The 20,551-nt window shown below is 41.7% G+C and overlaps 1 protein-coding gene across 2 annotated transcripts in view; it reads right to left on the minus strand.

Moving 5' to 3' along the window:
• LOC140203140 (general transcription factor 3C polypeptide 1) overlaps positions 1-20,551 on the minus strand; it is a 77,553-nt gene that overhangs the window by 2,285 nt on the left and 54,717 nt on the right. For both annotated transcript variants that reach the window (XM_072268997.1, XM_072268996.1), the window contains exons 28-35: positions 19,630-19,692; positions 17,155-17,248; positions 12,530-12,702; positions 10,027-10,311; positions 7,839-8,086; positions 6,301-6,587; positions 3,614-4,490; positions 621-678 (exon numbers count right to left, since the gene is read on the minus strand). In XM_072268997.1, coding sequence (XP_072125098.1) covers positions 621-678; positions 3,614-4,490; positions 6,301-6,587; positions 7,839-8,086; positions 10,027-10,311; positions 12,530-12,702; positions 17,155-17,248; positions 19,630-19,692 — 2,085 coding nt within the window. The remainder of the gene's footprint in view (positions 1-620; positions 679-3,613; positions 4,491-6,300; positions 6,588-7,838; positions 8,087-10,026; positions 10,312-12,529; positions 12,703-17,154; positions 17,249-19,629; positions 19,693-20,551) is intronic.

Consider the following 20,551-nt stretch of genomic DNA (forward strand, 5'->3'; position numbering starts at 1 on the left):
ACAAAAAATTTAGTTATTTCATGAGAATGGCATCTTTTAAAATATAGATTTTCCTTTGCCGTCTTATTTTGCTAATGAATAACTACGAATACTTTACAATGGCAATCAACTCAATTCATCTCATCTCATCCCACCTGGATCACCAGTACTCTGCTGGTTATTGGGAAGTTGTCCTGGGCACTACTGTGGAACTGTACTGTACTCTGCTGGTTATTGGGAAGTTGTCCTGGGCACTACTGTGGAACTGTACTGTCATGACCAAGACATGGGAATCCTGTGATTATACTTTTTCCTGGGTAAGAAGGGGTGCCTGACAAGATTGGTGGGATGCTGCCGATGTGCTGGGCTTGGGGACCTATGAAAGCCTCTATTCAATGTATTAAAACTTCCTGAAATAGTGCATTTCCATTCATGTCAGGGTCCTGATTAGACATACAAGTTAATAGATGGCAGAGCCTGTTTGTGTACCACCAGGCTGATATTATCAAAATTATTTGACATCTGGTCATTAACAGCACACTTCATTATCACACAAGCTCAAGTACAAATTCACTATTTCTTGATTAGGGATTTCCCATCTTCATTTAAAACGTATGATTGTAATAATGTTAAACACCTACTTGTCTGATTCGGTTTGCAAGATACTGTCCATCTTGACATCCTCCTTAACCGTATCTCCTACAGTGAAAGATTAAAAGCAATTTTAATTTTAATTCTAAGAGCTATCAAAATAAAAGACTATGGATTAGAAATAAAATGTTTTTGCAAAACAAGATGTTTAAAGAAAATTGAGATGTCTGTCATAGAAACATAGAAAACCTACAGCACAATACAGGCCTTTTGGCCCACAAAGCTGTGCCAAACATGTCCTCTCATTAAAGTTATTCTTCATACAAATACAGTGCTTCTGAAGGTATCAAACAAATGAACTAATGCCTTTAGATTACAAACTCAAATGAACAGAGGATATAGGAAGCTTCAGATGGCTAAAAGAAAGGTCACAAATCATTGTCTGCTTTAGCTATTTACAATCAATTGTAAATTTTCCTTAGGACAACGGAGGCAATGGGGCAGGCAACTTGTGGTTTCTTTTCACTCATAAAATCAGCATTTAATGGTAAAAGAAAGTTAAAGGGCTCCAAATTAAGTTGCTGGAAATACTCAGCATGTCACATATAATTTGTGGAAAGAGAAACAGTAAACAGTCAGCTTGGGGTCCCTTCATCAGAGCTGGGAAAGAGATATTCATTTCAGTTCCTGGCAATTTCCATCCATTTTAAGCTGCTTGGATTCTCTACATCTGGAATTAAAATGGTTTTTAAAAAAATCAGTAATTTTAAAAGAATAAAACACCTAAAATTGATTGAATGGCAGAGTAACTCAATGGGCCAAGTGGAACTTATAAAAGTTTCAATTTTTTTTGGAAAAAGAACTTGGAATTTTAAAAAATTGCAGGATTTTACAAATAAAACAAGTGAGAGTTGTTTTATGTGCTTAGCAAAACCTGTAACCCTCTACTTCCATTACAAACAAACCAAAAGCAGTTGCCTTACACTGACATCATTACATCAGATAAAAGTCTCTTAAAGCGAACACAACTCAATGATGGTGTTTGTGAATTATGTAGAACAGTTTCTATTCTGGACAATGTGTCACCTGTCACCCATTACATTACCCTCCAATATTAAGAACGTAAAACAAAACAAACAAAAAACATCAGCAGTAACAAATAATAAAACACTTCAAATTAAAGAATGCTTCAGAAGTATAATAAAAAGCTCTGGTGTATCCGAGTGCTCTTACAGTAAACCTGTTCCCTGCTCTGCCTAATTACGTGACTTCAGATCCTCACTGTTTGGACTTTTAACTGCTATCTTCTCTCCTACTGAAAAGTAAATTGTGTTTTTTTTTTGTTTCTTCCCCATTCTGAGGAAGGATTCCAAGCCTGAAACCTTATCATATCTCCTTCCGCAGATGCTACCCAACCTGCCGAGTATTTCCACCATTCTCTTCCTGTTTCAGCATTTACTGCCCTTTTCTTATTATTCTTGGAGAAGAATGACTTGCTGTGCTATTTCAAAAAACAGTGAAGAGGCATCTGTGACCCAGCTGTGGGTCTCAAGTCACATAGCCAAACACAGCACAGCGCAGAAAGCAAGTTTCTCCAAAGACTCTGGGTAAACCAGAGGATTTCTAAAATTACACACTTTGATGCTTTTAAAAAAAATTCTGGATGCGGTGCCCGTACTAATCTCTGGTGTATTCTTTTATTCATATTATATTTTATTGTTTTTAAGTGATATAATAAAACATTTATATTATTTTAATAATTTTTTTAAAAAAAGAGTAACAGGTCCAACGAGCCTGCACCTCCCATTTACAACCACATGACCAATTAGCCTATTAACCGGTACGTTTTTGGAATGTGGGAAGAATCCGGAGCACCCGGAGAAAACCAACGCCGTCAAGGGAAGAACGTACAACTCCTTACAGACAGCGGCAAGCGGCAGGAATTGAACCTGGGTTGCTGGCGCTGTATCAGCTTTACGCTAATAATTACATTACCGAGCTGCCCAAAAGCTTTATTCTTTTTAGTTGCAGTTTTATTTCATTGACAGTGTTTAAATTGGCCAGCTACTGTGAACTCACCCCTGGATCATTAGCTCAGATTTTAGGATCACTAATCCAACAGCATTACCATAAATCTTTAAATTCGCTGACTCCCAAATACCCAGCAGCACCAGTGGTCATGGGACACTGCAGCCAATTCCCTGCACTGTCGACCCCAACTCTCGAATTGGACCCGTCACATCCTGCTCAACTTCCTGCCAGTGAGGCAAGGGCTGGAGAGTGAGAAGGATGCAGAAGGTAGTCACGCCTGTTCTCCTCACTAACTATGGTTCTGAGTTGCTCCGTGGCGGACATTTCAAAGTTCTGTTTACATTCACGTTTCTGGACCAGGTTACAACATAGTAGGTTATAAAGATAATCCTAACACCAGAATGTTTAAGGAGCTTTACCATGATAAGCATCATTACACAGAAGCTGCAATTAATAATCAATGAAACATTTCAAAAATTGGAGCAACACACACACACAAAATACTGGAGGAACATGGCAAGTCAGGCAGCATCTAGACAGGGGAATAAAAATCTCTCATCAAAAGAGTGAAGGGGGAATCTCAGTGAAACCTATCGAATATTGAAAAGCCTAGAGTGCATGTGGAGAGCAGTTTTCCTTTCGTGGGGGAAGAATCGGACCAGTGGGCACACCCTTACAACACAAGGATGCCCTTTAGAAGAGAGGTGAGGAGGAATTTCTTTAACCAGAGGGCAATGAATCTGTAGAATTCATTGCCACAGATGACCGTGAAGGCCAAGTTATTGGGTACATTTAAAGCGGAGGGTGATAGATTCTTGTTTAGTAAGGGTATCAAGGGTTATGGGGAGAATAAATCAGCCATGATTGAATGGCGAAGCAAACTCAATGTGTCAAATGGCCTAACTCTGGTCTCTTGTATACCATAAACTAGACCAGTTTAAAGTGACAACACCTAATGTTCCAATATGTGTAAGAGTAGTTACCACAATCAAGTTCTGTAGACTCAAATTACCTTCTTTCTGAAGACCAGGTCTGTCCTGCCTCCTGCTTACTTGAGGATTTTGGTCATGTGGTAAACTCTCCTCAGGATTCACTGCAGATTTATCACCTTTGAGAACTTGCCCATCCTCAGGGTGGATTGTTTCAGTGTGCCCCTCACTCAACGTGGGCTTCGCTTTGTCATCTGTCGCAGACTGGTGGCCTGGCTGACCATGATCCTCCTCAGCAGTCATTTCTGAAGAAGTGTTTAGACCTTTCACATCACCTGAAGAGTTAAACCCCTCACAGCTCTCATCTCCATCTTGATCTTGTCTGCTGCTTCGCCTCCCTGGATCAGTCTGCTGATCTGGGTTACTTCCCAGTGAGGTGGCAGAGGGCGACAGATGTTGGGAGAGGCTGGTTTTTGCTTCATCTGTTGTGCTCTTTTGCAAATCTGAGGAATCCAAGCTTAGTTCAGAAGGTTCACTTTCCCGAGATCGCTTACAAGGATGCCCGGGGTCAATTGCTTCAGCTTCAGTTTCTTCAGTAGTTCTTTTCCTATTTCCAGTCACAAAAGATGTTTGACCTGAACAAACTGGCTCATTCTGTGTAGTTGTGCACTCAGAACTGTGCTGCTCAACACCTCCCTTTGTGATGGTAGTAGTAAGATCACGATTTACACCCATCTGCTGTGCTTCAGTGAGATCACTCGGCACAATGTCTTTTGTGTCAGTCTCTGAATGGCTCATTTCACTGCTAGGTTTGGATCCCCTCTCAGGAAGAGAAACAGACTTCTCGTTACTTTTCCAAACACAAAATGGATGAAGCATCCATGGGTAAGCATGCGTTACTGCAACCAACCGCGTCGTCGAGCTGCCGACTTCGATCACTTGGTCCAATGCAATCAAATCCTGTAAGATGAATCAAACCTCAAGTAAACTGCAAAATTGTTTCAATTGTTTAACAAACCACTCTTCAACCATTTAACTCATGCACTCCAACTCATTTTAAATCACAAAGAATTCCTGCAATTTGATCAGTTTTCCCTCTGTTAGTGTCCTATCTTTAGGCATCCATGAGTTTTGGATTCTTTCCTCCTCTATCATCCCTCCCTTCAGGTTTCTGGTTCTCACCTACCACCGTATGAGTCTCCACAACCAACACATCATTCTCTAAAACTTCTGCCATCTCCAATGGGATTCTACCACCATCCTTTACCTCTTCCCTACTCTCCCTTTTCCACAGGGATCATTTCCTCCAAGATTCCTTTCTCCATTCAACCCTCCCCACTAATCTCCCTCCTGCATATATCCTTGCAAGCTGCAGAAATGCTGCATCTACCTATTCACCTCCTCACCTACCTCCCTATTCACCTCTTCCCTTACCTCCATTCAGGGCCCCAAACAACACTTCACCTGCAAGTCTGTCGGGGTCATCTATTGTATCTGGAACTCCCAGTGCAGCCTCTTCTACACAGGTGCCACCCGATGCAAATCGGGGGGGCCACTTTCTCAAGGGTCTCCACTCCATCCGCAATAAGCAGAATTTCCCAGTGGCCAACAGCTTTAATTGCTATCGCATTCCCGTTCCAACATATTGGTCAATGGCTTCCTCTTCGGCCAAGACGAGGTCACTCTCCGTGCAGAGGAACAACACCTCATGTTCTGTCTGGGTACCTCCAACCTGATGATATGAACATCAATTTCTTCTGCCAGTATTTCCCCCCCCCCCACTGCTTCCCTAATCTTCTATTCCCCACTTTGGCCTCTTACCTCTTCTCCTTGCCTGCTTATCACCTCTCCCTGGTGCCCCTCCTTCTTCCCTTTCTCCTACAGTCAACTCTCCTCTCCTATCAGATATCAGATTCCTTCTTCCCCAGCCGTTTGCACCTTTGCCACCTATCGTCTCCCAGCATCTTACTTTTTCCCTCACCCCCCCAACCCACCTGACTTCACCTATCATCTTCTAGCTTGTCCTCCTTCACCCCCCCCCCCAATCTTTTTATTCTGGCATCTTCCCCCTTCTTTTCCAGTCCTGAAGAAGGGCCTCGGCCCAAAACTTCAGCCTTTTATTCCTTTCCATGAATGCTGCCTGAGCTGCTGAGTTCCTCCAGCATTCTGAGTGTGTAACCCTTAAGTAGTGTCAGCATACTCGTACACCATATTCCTGACACTCGATACTGAATAAACAACTGGCTGCCAGCAGGTAGTGACATCTATCAGCCCCTCCTCCTTCCCTTCCTCCCATAGTCCACTTTCCTCTCCTACCAGACTCCTTCTTCTTCAGCCTTTTCCACCCATCACCTTCTTATTCTGGCTTTTCCCCTTCTGTTCCAGTCATGATGAAGGGCTTTGGCCCAAAACAATGACTTTTCATAGATACTGACTAACCTGCTGAGTTCCTCCGGCATTTTGTAGGTAGTGAGACTTGTCTTTATTGAACACTAGACCAAAAGTGATACCTTTAACTTCAGAACTAAAATAAGCATATTTTAAAAAAAAAAGATATCTTCAAGCGAACACACACTTTCATAAACCTAAATGGCTTGACAGCTAACAATAGTATTGCTTTTTACAAAAGGACATTACCAACTTACACAAAATACAGATGTAATGTAGGCTTACCCATTTACTAGACTCATAAGCAGGCAATCACAATTTATATTTAGAAACTTTCAATCAACCAGAAACAGCCTAGAAATATTTTTACATTTAAACAAACCTGTAAGTATTGCCTTAAAGTCCTGGTCCTAGCATTCAAGACCTCTTCATACTGAGCAAATCTCTGAGCTAATGTTGTTATCTCAATCCCAAAGCTGGAGCATTCTTCAACTGCACGGGAGATCTCCTGCACGGCCACCAGATCCTCAGGGCTGTACCCGAGCTCCTCTTCAAAGTGTTTCTGAACTTTCTCTCCTCCATACTCAGAAGTGCTGGGTTTAAACACCTTTGTGAATGACGGAGGGAGAGCAGCTGGTCCTGTGTCTGTCTGAAACAAAGTGGCTAAATCTGCCATGAGAGAAAGATATAACTGTATTTATCAAAACAGATAGACATAAACATTCAGATAAAGGTCAAAACTATAATTATAACTATTATTAATGGGTTAACTATGATTGTAAATACTACAAATGATGGCAACAGAACAAGAAGCTCTGCAACCTAACATGGTCTGCAGCTGGAAGCACTTCTTGCACATGCTGTCATCCAGGAGGCTGGAGATCTCGCTGCCTTCCCAAATCCCACAAGAGCATTCCACTGTTCTGCCTGACATCCCCACTGTTCTAACTGCAATAAGGAAAGAAAGTAAATTATCCAAAAATAAAATACAGACAGCCTCTGCTCTCCTCACTGAAGCTCCTTGAGCCAAGGTCTCAATTTCCCACAAGACCATAAGACACAGGAACAGAATGAGGGCATTTGGCCCATCGAGTTTACTCCATGACTCCATCATGACTGATTTATTTTCCCTCTCGACCCCATTCTCCAGCCTTCTCCCCATAACCTTTGACACCGATTAATCAAGAAACTATTAACCTCCACCTTAAATATAACAACTATACCTGCATAACCACCTATGGCAATGAATTCCACAGATTCACCACACTCTGACTAAAGAAATTTTTCCTCATCTCAGTTCTAAATATATATCCCTCTATTCTGAGACTGTGCACTCTGGTCCTAGACTCCCCCACATTAGGAAACATCCTCTTTACATCCACTCTATCCAGGCCTTTCAATATTTAAAAAGTTTCAATGAGATCCCTCTCAATATTCTAAACTCCAGCCAGTACAGACCAAGAACCATCAAATGCTCTTCACACGTTAACTCTTTCATTCTTGGGATTACTCTCATGAAATACCTCTGGACCCTTTCCAATGCCAGATATCAGGCCCAAAGCTCTTCACAGTACTCCAAGTACAATCTGACCAATCAATGCCTTATAGGAAACATTACATCCCCTCCCTAACATTGTCCCAGTCACACAACGGCTGCTCTGCTTAAATCTAATTTATTTTTATTGGTCTTTGCTGCATGCCTAATTACCCCACTACCTCAGCAGCAGAATATCCTGAGTGGCCCCACTTGCTTTTTTTAAAACCCGCTCCCACTATCGAACTACTCCTCACAATCTCTGGCGTGCAAATGATTGAGCAATTTTTCTAACTGCACAATCTTGGATAAATAAGACATATAAACTGAAAGGTTCAATAGTTATGACAACACAAGAAATGGCATTCTAAAACTTAATGACTCACCATCATGGGTGCTCAAGCTTCCTTCAGCTGGTGTTGAACGGATTTTTAACCTCACCCGACAGGAGTTTACCACAATGTTGTCGTTTGGATTAAGGTTGCGTGTGCTCACGATGCCTGGTGCATAGTACCCTCTCATTAGCAAGTAATTAGTATGCGAGGCCTGAGGAGCCTTCACTTCAAATTTGGGCTTACTTCCAACATCTTCTAGCTCATCCTCCTCATCATCTTCGATGCTTTCCTTCCCCAACCTAACACATATGAAAGCAGAGTTAGTTACTTAAAAACTCAAATGTCCAATTGAGCTAAAGCGTGAGAAGTACTCAGCCGATGATACGCTATATGATCATTCGGTTCTCAACAATTAGCGCTTAGGAACTGCACAACTTTGCACACTGATGCCAGGCTTCATATTAAATCCATTTTGTGCTTAATAAAAAGAAAGAGAGTCAACAAATTCAGGGTTTCTACTTCCATGCATGAAGGAATCCTGAAGCTGGGGACACCTGCGTATGGGATATACGGGATCTATCCTGGGCCTAGCATATTGATGCAATTATCAGGTATTCACAGTAGCAGCTATATTTCATTAGGAGTTTCAGGAGATTTGGTATGTCACCAAATACTCTAGCAAATTTCTAGAGATGCAGTGTGGAGAACATTCTAACTGTTTGCCTCACAGTCTGGTACGGAGGGGCTACTGTAACGGATGGGAAAGGGCTGCAGAAAGTTGCAAACTCAGCCAGCTGCATCATGGCATTAGCCTTCCCAGCTCTGGGGACATCTTCAAAAGGCAATGCCTCAAAAAAGCGGTATCATTAAAGACCACCCCCCGCCCCATAATCACCCAGGAAATGCTTTCTTCTCATTACTACTGTCAAGGAGATGGTACAGGAGCTTGAAGACACACAATCAACGTTTTAGGAACAGTTTCTTCCATTCTGCTACTAGTTTTATGACTAGACACTGAACCACATCATGAACATGACCTCACTATTTTTCCTCTCATTGTGAACTACTTAGTTAATTTAAAATTATGTTTCTTACAGTAATTTATTGTTTTCATGTGTTCTAATGTACTGCTGCAACAAATTTTACGAATATGTCAGTGATAATAAATCTAATTCTAAATTTGGGATTTGCAGTCACTTACTCTCAAAATTCAGGACAACAGTTACACCTGACTGCAACTAGGTTGTCAACACTTTACCTAAAATAGCACCCAGGCTTTAACACCTGTAACTATGAACATCATTGCAATAATGAATATACTGATTACTCATGATGCTTAATAGAGTAGTCACTCAGTCTATTGTGGCCTGGTATAAAATACCAGACAATTACTAAAAATGTAAACACCGTTTAAAGCAGGAGTTCTCAACCTGAGGTGCATAGACCAATCGGTTAATGGTAGGGGTCCATGGCATAAAAAAGGTTGGAACCCTGGGTAAGAACTCAGCAGGTCAGGCAGCAAACATGGAAGGGAATAAACAGTTGATGTTTTGGGCCAAGACCTTTCATCAGGACTGGAAAGGAAGATGGAAAAAAGACAATAAGAAAGCGGGGGGAAGGGAAAGGGGTACAAGCTGAAAGGTGACAGGTGAGGTCAGACAAGGGTGAAGGCAGGTGGGTGGAGAGGGGAGGAACTGAAGTGAGAAGCTGAGAGATAATAGGTGGAAGAGGTAAAGGGCTGAAGAAGGAATTTGACAGGAGAGTGGACCATGGGAGAAAGGGAGGGAGGAGGGGCAGCAAAGGGAGGTGATAGCCAGGTGAAGGGAAGGGGTAGGAGGGGAGCCAGAATGGGGAATTGAAAAAGAGAAATCGATGTTCATGCCATCTTGGTGGCTACCCAGGCAGAACATGAGGTGTTGGTCCTCCAACCTGAGTGTGGCCTCACTGGGGTCTCACAGTTTAAAGCTATTCTCATCACTATAGGTTAGAAGATACTGTCTGTAAAATTCGGAATAAAAATGCAAATTAAATTTGGATTACATGAAAGCACCAGCTTTCTGCCAAATCAAATCTCACTTTGAATCTAATTAACACGTATCTGAACACTGATAAAAAGTCTGTCAGCACATGTCTGGACCCAAACATTTTCACCCAATAGTACAAAACTACCAAAAATCATAAATAACAGTAGGAAATGGGCTTGGGGAAATATTCATCTATGAAAACCTGATACATGTACCTTTTTATGACTTCATTATCTACCAGCATACTGTCCACAACCACAATCTGCTCAGGGATTGAGACGTGGAAAGAGACCAAACCGAGGATAAACAAGGATATCGTAGCTACACAGCAGCCACCATTTCCATCCAGAGGGTAGGTGACCATATCAGCCTCAGTGGACCCATCTTTGTCCTGGAATGAAAAGACGTTGGGGAGATCTGCCGCTCCTGCACTCTTCAGTTTCTGCACAAACTTATACGATTCGGAACAAATATTACTCGGAAAGCGCCAGACAAAGTGCCTAGAACAAATCATCCATGTGAAATGTTAGAAAACCTAGGAGCTTTCAGAGACCAAGCAAAAACAGCATTACACATCTGAAATAGATGGAACCAATGCAACAACCTATCTTGCTCTTTGACTAGAATATAGAGCAAGGTTGCAATTCTGAGACTTTATAAGGCATCGGTGAGACTGTACTTGAGCAGTTTTGGGCCCCTTATCTAAGAAAGGACAAGCTGGTATTGGAGGGGGTCCAGAGGAGATTCACCAGAATGATCCCAGGAATGAAATGATTTATGTACAAGGAGTGTTTGATGGCTCTGGGCCTGTACTTGCTGAAGTTTAGAAGAATGGGGGCGGGGGGGGGGGGAATCTTATTGAAATCTATTGAATAACGATGCTTTTTGTTACGTTTGTACTGACCGAAATAAATTTCATTCATTCATATTGCAAGGCCTACACAGAGAGGATGCTTCTAATAGGGGGAGAGTCTAGTATCAGAGGGCACAGCCTCAGAATCGAAGGATGTCCCTTTAGAACAGAGATAAAGAGGAATTTCTTTAGCGGAGGGTGGTGAATCTGTGGAATTCATTGCTTCAGATGGCTATAGATGACAAATCATTGGGTATATTTAAAGCAGAGGCTCATAGGTCTTTGATCGTAAGGGTATCAAAGGTTACAGGGAGAAGGTAGGGGAATGCTTTTGAGAAAGGTTAATAATGTGACCATGATGGAAATGGTGGAGCAAACTCAATGGGCTGCTTGGTCTTATTCTGCCGCTATGTCTTATGGACAGCAAAACCTAGGCAAACTAACGGGAAGGTTCAATGCAGTCAAACAATATCTAGTCGACTGGAGCTCAAAACTGCTAATAATTGATGCAGTAATTTAGTAATTCTGCCTACCAACACAGGTGTCGTTAAACAGAGGGTAAAGACAGTCCTCCACCAAGCAAATATTGTTTTGCAAATGGAATAAGTGTTACCCCTACATAAAACATTAGGGTACAGTACAAGCTCTTCAGCCCAGGATATTGTGCCAAACTTTAAGCCTCCTCTATGATTAATCTAACCCTTTCCTCTTGCACAGTAGCTCAACCCTCAATAACATTTTTGAGGTCATGAATTTGAAGTAAACATTTGAACAAAGTAACAGTGAGTTTTCTACACTTGATGACCACCCTATTAGGCACACCTACTCAGTAATGTAAATATCTAACCAGCCAATTAGCAACTCAATACGTAAAAGCATGCAAAAGGTTCAGATATTGCTCAAACATCAGAATAGGGAAGAAAAGAGAGCTAAATGACTTTGACCGTGGAATGATTGTTGGCTCCAGACAGGCTAGTTTGAGCATCTCAAAAACTGCTGATCTCCTAGGATTTTCATGCACAACAGTCTCTAGAATTTAAAGAGAATGGCGCAAAAAACAAAAAAAAAAATCCTATGAGCGGCAGTTCTGTGAGCAAAAACACTTTGTTAATGAGAAAGGTCAGAGGAGAATGGCTAGACCGGTTCAAGCTGATGGGACATTGACAGTAACTTAAGTAACCAGCCATTAAAACAGTGGCGTGTAGCAGAGCATCTCTGAATCCACATGTCGAACCTTGAAGTGGATGGGCTACAGCAGCAGAAGACCATGAACATATTCTATTAGCTACCGGAGGTACTTAATAAAATGACCACTGAGTATATATGTTAATTGAACACAGATCCAAACAGCTAAGCAGGTAACCAAGAATAGGTTTCTAATTGACACAGCTAACAGAAGTTGCTATGTAAGCTTAAGGTGTCACAGCAAATGGAAAAAACCTCACAGCTCCAGTGAGTGGGATTCATTCCAGAAGTTTGGTTTTCCCTGTGACCACGTGGGTTACCTCTGGTGTTCCATATTCCTCCCATATCCCAAAGATGTGCATGTTGGTAGCCTACTTGATCACTGTAAATCACCCCCATTGTACAGGTGTGTGGTAGGATTAGGGGAGTGTTGTTGAGAATATGGGGAGAACAAAGTGGGAAACACTGTAGGATTAACACCAGTGGGTGCTTGGCATGGATCTGGGGAGACAGAGGGCTGCTCCTGTATTATGTGCTTCTGTGACGAGACTCTTGAGCCTTCGTAACAAATCTAACTATAACAGGGTGCCTGGTGAACCAGTATCACTTTCAGAATCAACAATGTAAAACTCAAACTGTTTTCAAAAAGTTTAAAAAAGTTGAACTGTCCCACTACCTACCTGTAGTATGTCTGCGACAACTGATATGACATTGCTGCAAAGGGCAAAGCTCTGCTCTTCTTTGGACCCAAACCTTTACTGACCCTGCGGCGGTTTACCAAGCTCCTCTGCTGGAAGTCCAGGAACACCTTCACTAGGATTTCGTCCTTGTATTGTTTGTAAAGGTGAAAAGTCTAGGGAAATAAACATATTTTACACTAAACTCATATTTCTGACCCAAAGATATTTACATGTAATTTACAATAGAACCTTTGACTTCAATGTAACAGTGAGGATTGTGACTGTTTTTTTTAAACAACCTGTGTAACCTTTTATTCGTTCTTGCTTAGAAAGACTGTGTTTCACTGTCAGTATTTCAGTGTGTTACCACAATAAAGCAACAAAGGAGCTAAAAAGGTTATAGAGTGTTCAACATAATCATCCCCTCAGTGCTAATCGAAAAGCTTCAAAACCTGGGCCTCTGTATCTTCTTCCCCAACTGGATCCTTGCCTTAAAGTCATGGAACACTACAGCACAGAAACAGGCTCTTTGGCCCATCTAGTCCATGCTAAACTATTGTTCTGCTCGTCCCATCGACCTGCAGCCTGGACCGTAGCCCACCATACCCATCCCAACTATGCAGTTATCCAAACTTCTAAATGTTGAAGCCAAACCTGAACCCACCAGTTCTGCTGGCAGCTCATTCCAACTCTCACCACCCTTCGAGTCATGTTCCCCTTAAACATTTCTCCCTTCACCCTTAACCCATGCATGACTTCTAGTTCTAGTAGACTAGAGAGTAGTTCTAGGCAACCTCTCCTCCACAATCAGATCTTTGGACAGACAATGAACCCATGAACATTATCTTCATATTTTTGCTCTTTCTGCACTACTTAAATTTTTTAAAAATATATATTTCTTATTATAATTATTTTATGTACTGCACTCTACTGCTGCTGCAAAACAACAAACTTCACGATCTACAATTTTGATTCGTAGCTCAGAAAAAGCATATCTAGTGGTTTTGTGAACTGCCTGTGATATACCAGTGATATTAAATCTGATTCTACATGCAAAATATCAACATATATTGCAAGTGCCATCTTGTCATCACAAGGATATACTTTTATTCTTACGTAGAAAGCACACTGCACATTCAGTGGTGTGGAAACCATTGCTACAAAAAGCTTTAAATTGAGGAAAGTACGGTTAACTGAATGGCCCTGTGACTGAACTTCTTGTGCAAGCAACGTACAAGTGATTGTCACAGCTCACCGCGAAAAAGGTTTTGCTTTAATGTATCTCTGTGCTAACAGCCAAAGAACATCACAGCTGAGTTCAGTAACACTATCTTCATCACCCAAGGTCTCAATGCTTTATTCATTCGGTTAATTCAACAGGGTCTAGATTTTCCGGTTTCAATGCTAGTGCTTTAACAGCTAAGCTGTTTGCAGGACAGGTGCACTTAACCATTGCCAGGATAGATGTAGAATACATCGGATCGATTGCAAGAATATGGCAAGTGCACGTGGCCGGCTGATCACGTGGTGAATTGACTGGGCCTCCTAACGAGGCTCTCTCTTTTTGTGTGGACTTTTAAGGCTGTATCAAAGGTGGTGACGAATCAGCAGAGATTGAAAATTTGGCTGAGTGGTGCAATAACAACAGCCTCTCACTCAATGTCAATAAAACCAAGGGACTGATTGTAAACTTCAGGAGAGGGAAACCAGAGGTCCATGAGCCAGTAATCATCAGAGGATCAGTAACTTTAAATTCCTGGGTCTCTCTATCTCAGAAGACCTGTCCTGGACCCATCATATAAATATAATTGCAAAGAAAGTACGACAGTGCCTCTACTTCCTCAGGAGTCTGCGGAGATTTGGCATGTCATCAAAAATTTTGGCAAACTTCTATAGACGTGTGGTGGAAAGCGTGCTGACTGGCTACATTGCCGCCTGGTACAGGAACACCAATGCCTTTGAGCGGAAAATTCTTTAAAAGGTAGTGAATTTGGCCCAGTACATCAGGGGTAAAACCCTCTCAACCGCTGAGCACATCTACATGAAACGTTGCCGTAGAAAAGCAGCATCCATCATCAAAGATCCTCACCATCCAGACATGCTCTTTTCTCGCTGCTGACATCAGGTAGAAGGTACAATTGCTTCAGGACTCGCACCAATAGCTTCAAGAACAGTTACTGTCTCTCAGCCATCAGGCTCTTGAACAAAAGGTTATAATTTCACTCATTTAAGGAATTCTTTTATCTTGTTATTTCATGCTCGCTATTTATGTATTATCTGCATTTGCACAGTTTATTTAAGGTTTACAGTTCCTGATGTTTACAGTTTACAGATCCTGTTTACAGTTATTGTTCTATAGATTTGCTAAGTACGCCTGCAGAAAATAAATCTCAGGGTTGTATGTGGTGACATGCATGTACACTGATTATAAATTTTACTCTGAACTTTCGTCTCAGTGGGCCTGGTTCACTGCTCCTGGTCTGTAAGTTGCCCAGCGTGTACCATGCCTAACATGATTCAGTAAAAGCATTTAATCCTACTACTCCTTTGTCATTCTTGTTCCAGGCATACATAACAAAATGCACCAATTATTTACTCAGTTTACATTGGACAAAAATTTGTAACCAGCCGTAAAGTAACAGTACTCTCTTCTTCACTCAACAAAGCACTTAGCAGAGACACCAAGGAATCTCTGTGGCCAGGCGATAAAGAAGATCACAAACAAGAGAAAATCTGCAGAAGCTGAAAATCCAAAGCAACACATACAAAATGCCGGAGGAACTCAGCAGGCCAGACAGCATCTATGGTAAAGAGTAAACAGTCGATAGTTTAGGCCAAGATGAAGGGTCTCGACTCGAAACATCGACTGTTTACTCTTTTCCATAGAGGGTGCCTGCCCTGCTGAGTTTATCCAGAATTTTGAATGAAGAGGATCAGAGCTGTGAACTCAACAAAAATAGAAAATGCTGGAAATACTCAGCAGGTCAGGCAGCAGCTGTAGAAAGGGCAACAGTTAAAAAGTTTCAAATCTGAGACCCTTCATCAGAACTAGGAAAAAGCAAAAATAAGTTAATTTTCAGGAGCAATGTGAGGGGTGCAGAGTGCAAAGTAAAGAACAAGGGGAATATCGCTGGGTAACTTAAGCTTTTAACCTAATTGCATATATGTACACAATACAACAGATTCCGTTTAATTGGGACTCATCAGGACCAGTACATTTTAACCCAATTAACTGAGTGATAACTATAAAAGTGTATTCGTTCCTAATAGTCAGCGACAGAGGAATTCATCCAGTGTACGCTGGCAGATTCTTTTGAGTGACTAAATGAACAAAATCAGTGCAGACACCTAGTGCAGATAATGGACAGCCTTCATACAATGCTATCGATGATGCTTCCTCCAAATCTTCATTTTCATTGTAACATTCAAGAAGATTGTCAATACCTTCAAATTCTTCATAGTCCCTAAATTGTTTTAGGAGTGAAATAGTTTCATTTCACTCCAAGCCGTTTCTAGCATCTCCAAGCCTGAATGCTTGAAACAGTTGCAGTTCTGAATTGTCTTAGTGCTTATTTCCCGCCAACCATCAGTGACAAAAATCATTGCTTTTTGAACACAAACACACACAACTGACATTTTTATGGTGTAGTGCGCGAAGGTCACACAAGTGCACACATCTGACATTAGCTAGAAACTGTTCGGCAACAGTCTCCTGTCCCAATTAAGTGGCATAGTGTCCCAAATAAATGAAGGGAATCCCAGCCCTTTTCTTGATTGATTTTCGTTACGAGTTGTCCCAAATAAGCAATTTCCCTGATTATCAGATGGCTCAAAAATGCATATTTAATGTTTCCTATAGTGGGGGAGTCTAGGACCAGACAGCACATTCTCAGAATAGAAGGATGACCTACAAGACCAGAGAAATTTGTTCAGCCACAGGGTGGCCAAACATTGCCACAGAGAGCTTTGGAGGCCAGGTCATTGGGCATATTTAAAGCAGAGATTGATAGATTCTTGATTAGTAAGGATGTCAAAGGTTATGGAGAGAAGGCAGGAAAATGGGGTTGACAGGGATAATATATCAGCCATGATGGAATGGTGGAACAGACTCAATGGGCCAAATGGCCTGATTCTGTTCTTATGTCTAAAGGTTTCCGTAACCGAAATACTGAAATGCTTAAGTGAGCTCTATTTTGAAATATTTGTATGAAGAAACAATTATACCCACAAAATTAGTGTTTTTTTTAAAACCGTGCAGATAGGTGACTGAATATTCATTAACATACCATTAGAAACTCATCATGAAAACACCTTCAGTTTACTTTACACTTGTATAAGGAGCTGAAATGCACATTTCAAATGATTTCCTGGATTAGGCAGCAAGTGGAGAAACACTGAATTAACACAGCAAACTTTGTTGTGATTACCACCGCATACTTTCAGGTGGTAATTCAATACTATTCAAGAGCAAGAGACAATGGAGAGTGCCCCTTCCCATATCTTTGGCAAACTCCAATGTAAAACATAACCTGGCATAAAGTCAGATTTTAAATTGAAAGAGTCATTAAAAATACAAAGACAATGTTCTTACTCGAATCTATTGGATCGTAATGGTGCATAAATACCTGGAACGACTGACATGATTTCATCTGTATATCTGATAGAGCCAGTGTACTCTGGATGAAATTTTGCAGGACCAAATAATGGATATCGTCAGTGCTACAAGAGAAAAACAGAGGGGTAAATTTACTAAAGGTAAATTGCCTTTGTCAGAGCTGGGGAGCAGCCAATACCCGCCAAAAAAACATCTGCAGGCATCCTGACCTCTGTAAGGGACTGGCAGCTGTTGGTGGACCTCGAACGGCAGCTGAAGTTCCCCAACCATATCGCAGCCACGACCCTGAGACCAGACATTGTCCTAGTGTCTGAGTCTACTAAGCAAGTGGTGCTGCTGGAGCTGACAGTCCCATGGGAAGATAGCTTGGAAGAGGCCTTTGAAAGGAAGCGCTCCAAGTACGCAGGACTGGTCAGCAACTGTCAGCAGGTTGGATGGAGAGCAAGGTGTCTCCCAGTGGAGGTTGGTTTAGGGGATTCGTAGCCCGTTCCTTAGCCAGAGCCTTCAGCATTTTGGGCATCAAGGGGGAGAGGAAGAGGAGAGCCATCCGCAGTACCACCGATGCAGCAGAGAGGGCCTCAAGATGGCTGTGGCTCAAAAGAGGGGAGCCGTGGAGTCATAAGTAGCTAGCCATCTGGATACAAGCTGGGGTCTGATCAGCCCCGGCTGGGTCACCTGGAGGAGGTTGTATGATGTTGAAAGACCCGAAACACCCGATGATTCCAGGAACATCACTGAAGATGTGTCCAGAAGCATCAATAGATGTATGTACACAGCAGTCTTGACTGACGAGGCACTTAGGGTTTCAATCAAAATCATCGACTCTTTTTCTCCACCCTCCCCACCCCCATAGACGCTGCCCGAGCTGCGGAATTCCTCCCGCATTTTGTGTGTGTACTCTGGATTTCCAGCTTCTGCTGAATCTCTTATTCACAGAGAAATACAACTTGGTCTGCACTAAGTACATATCATCTGGAGGTTTAGAAAACACTGTTGTTTTTTTCTGCTACTAATAACTTCTAAAATTTGGACAGTGCTATTATGCCAGCTCTACATCATAAGACTTATTTTATTTTTGTTTGTTTAGTGTAACAGTGTGGAATAGGCTCTTCCTGCCCAATGAGCCGTGCCACCCTGATTTAACCCTAGCCTTACCACGGGACACAATGACCAATCAATCTACTAACCGGTACATCTTTGGACCTTGGGAGTAAAGTGGAGCACTCTGAGCAAACGCATGCGCGCACAGGAAGGAATATAGAAATTTGCATTCAGAGGATGCCGGAACTGAACCCTGAACTCCTGATGCTTGAGCTATAATAGCGTCGAGCTAACCGGCATGCTACTGTGGTGCCCAACGATGCATTCGTTATGATTTCTTTACCACCCTAAGGAAAAGGATTCTGTGTTCCTTTGAGGCACAATGGGTTTATCTATTGTAGACAGAAATTTGTAGGAATTTCTTCTTTAGTTGTCTTGTATCTGTAATTCTGTACCCAGAGAGCTACCGAGGCTGAATCACTGAACATATTCAAGGCCAGGGCAGATCTTTAAGGAAAATCAAGGGTTATGGGAACATACAGGAAAGTAAAGCAAAGGCTAAGATTCACCATGTCTCGACTAAATGATGGAGCAGGCTTGTTGGGCTGTGTAACCTGCTTTAGCCCCTTTCTTCCAATAATGTTTCAATATTGTGACACAGTAAAATGAGCAATTTGCTAAACGTCGTTCACACATTTTTTTTTAAAGTGAAGTCAATGCAAAGAAATCGCGGGAGATCTTAACTGGATTGCTGACCACAGGGCAATAATTTTGGGCGTTATCAAAGGGGCAACTGAGGATGTTTTAGAGATTGCCAGAGATGAGGAATTATAGCTCTGAAATTACACCAAAAAAGCTGGTGTTATTTCAGGTGAGAGGGACTACACTGAATGCAAAGCCTAAACAAGGTGAAGGAGGAGGGCCTTTTTTCTTTGCAGACAACCATAACTTACGAAAGCAGAGAGTGAGTAAAATCTTTTAACCCAAAAAGAAATAGGGTTAGGGTCTAAAATTACATTGGAAGCAGAAGCACTTCTAATAAAGAACTCTGACAAGCACTCAAAGAGCCACAGCTAACAAGGTAGGTAGGAAGGCCAAGTAAAATTCATTGGACATGACAACACTTTCACCTGGGTTACATTATCTCACAACATCAAATATCACTACACACAAAATACTGGAGGAACTCTTGTTTGTGATCAAGTATCACCAAAAAATTTTTGGCTATCTTGAGGGGAGGGTTTTCAGATCAAAAGTACCTCCTCTGCCTGCCCCCTCTCCCCTGCACCTATATGCAGGAAACAAATCTACCAGAACCTGGCTTCCATGGGTACAGAAATCTTTTCAAGTATCAATGATATCCAGTTAATGCCCAATTGCTAAACCTTTTAAAAATCTATACGTGATTTGCAAAACCTGAGATAAGAATAGTAAACAAAATTACCTCTTTATGTTATCTTGCTTCCGGCCTTCATTCCCTTCTTCTCCAACAACCAAAACTTTAAACCTAGACAAAGAATAAAATTCCAAAAAGTTAACGTACAGCAGAATGAACATAATTGCCTTCTCATTCCCAGGTTTACACATTCTTTTCCATTTCTCTCAAGTCTCCCTTGATCTGAGAAAGTAGAAAAAATACTTATTCCAAACCTTTATGTGCTTATTAACACAAAAACCATCTCACATGTCAGAATCAGATTTATTATCACTGGCATGTGATGTGAAATTTGTTAACTTAGCAGCAGCAGTTCAATGCAATACATAATCTAGCAGAGAGAGAAAAAATAAAACATAATAAACAAGTAAATCAATTACATATATTGAATAGATTAAAAAATGTGCAAAAACAGAAATACTGTATATTAAAAAAAAGTGAGGTAGTATCCAAAGCTTCAAAGTCCATTTAGGAATCGGATGGCAGAGGGGAAGAAGCTGTTCCTGAATCACTGAGTGTGTGCCTTCAGGCTTCTGTATCTCCTACCTGATGGTAACAGTGAGAAAAGTGCATGTCCTGGGTGCTGGAGGTCTCTAATAACGGACGCTGCCTTTGAGCCACTGCTTCCTAAAGATGTCCTGGATACTTTGTAGGCTAGTACCCAAGATGGAGCTGACTAGATTTACAACATCCTGCAGTGTACTTCAGTCCTGTGCAGTAGCCCCTCCATACCAGACAGTGATGCAGCCTGTCAGAATGCTCTCCACGGTGCAACTATAGAAGTTTTTGAGCGTATTTGTTGACATGCCAAATCGCTTGAAACTGCTAATAAAGTATAGCCACTATCTTGCTTTCTTTATGACTACATCAATATGCTGGGACCAGGTTAGATCCTCAGAGATCTTGACACCCAGAACTTGAAGCTGCTCAC

The sequence above is a fragment of the Mobula birostris genome, chromosome 9 (assembly GCF_030028105.1).
Source record: "Mobula birostris isolate sMobBir1 chromosome 9, sMobBir1.hap1, whole genome shotgun sequence".
Classification (NCBI taxonomy): Eukaryota; Metazoa; Chordata; class Chondrichthyes; order Myliobatiformes; family Myliobatidae; genus Mobula; species Mobula birostris.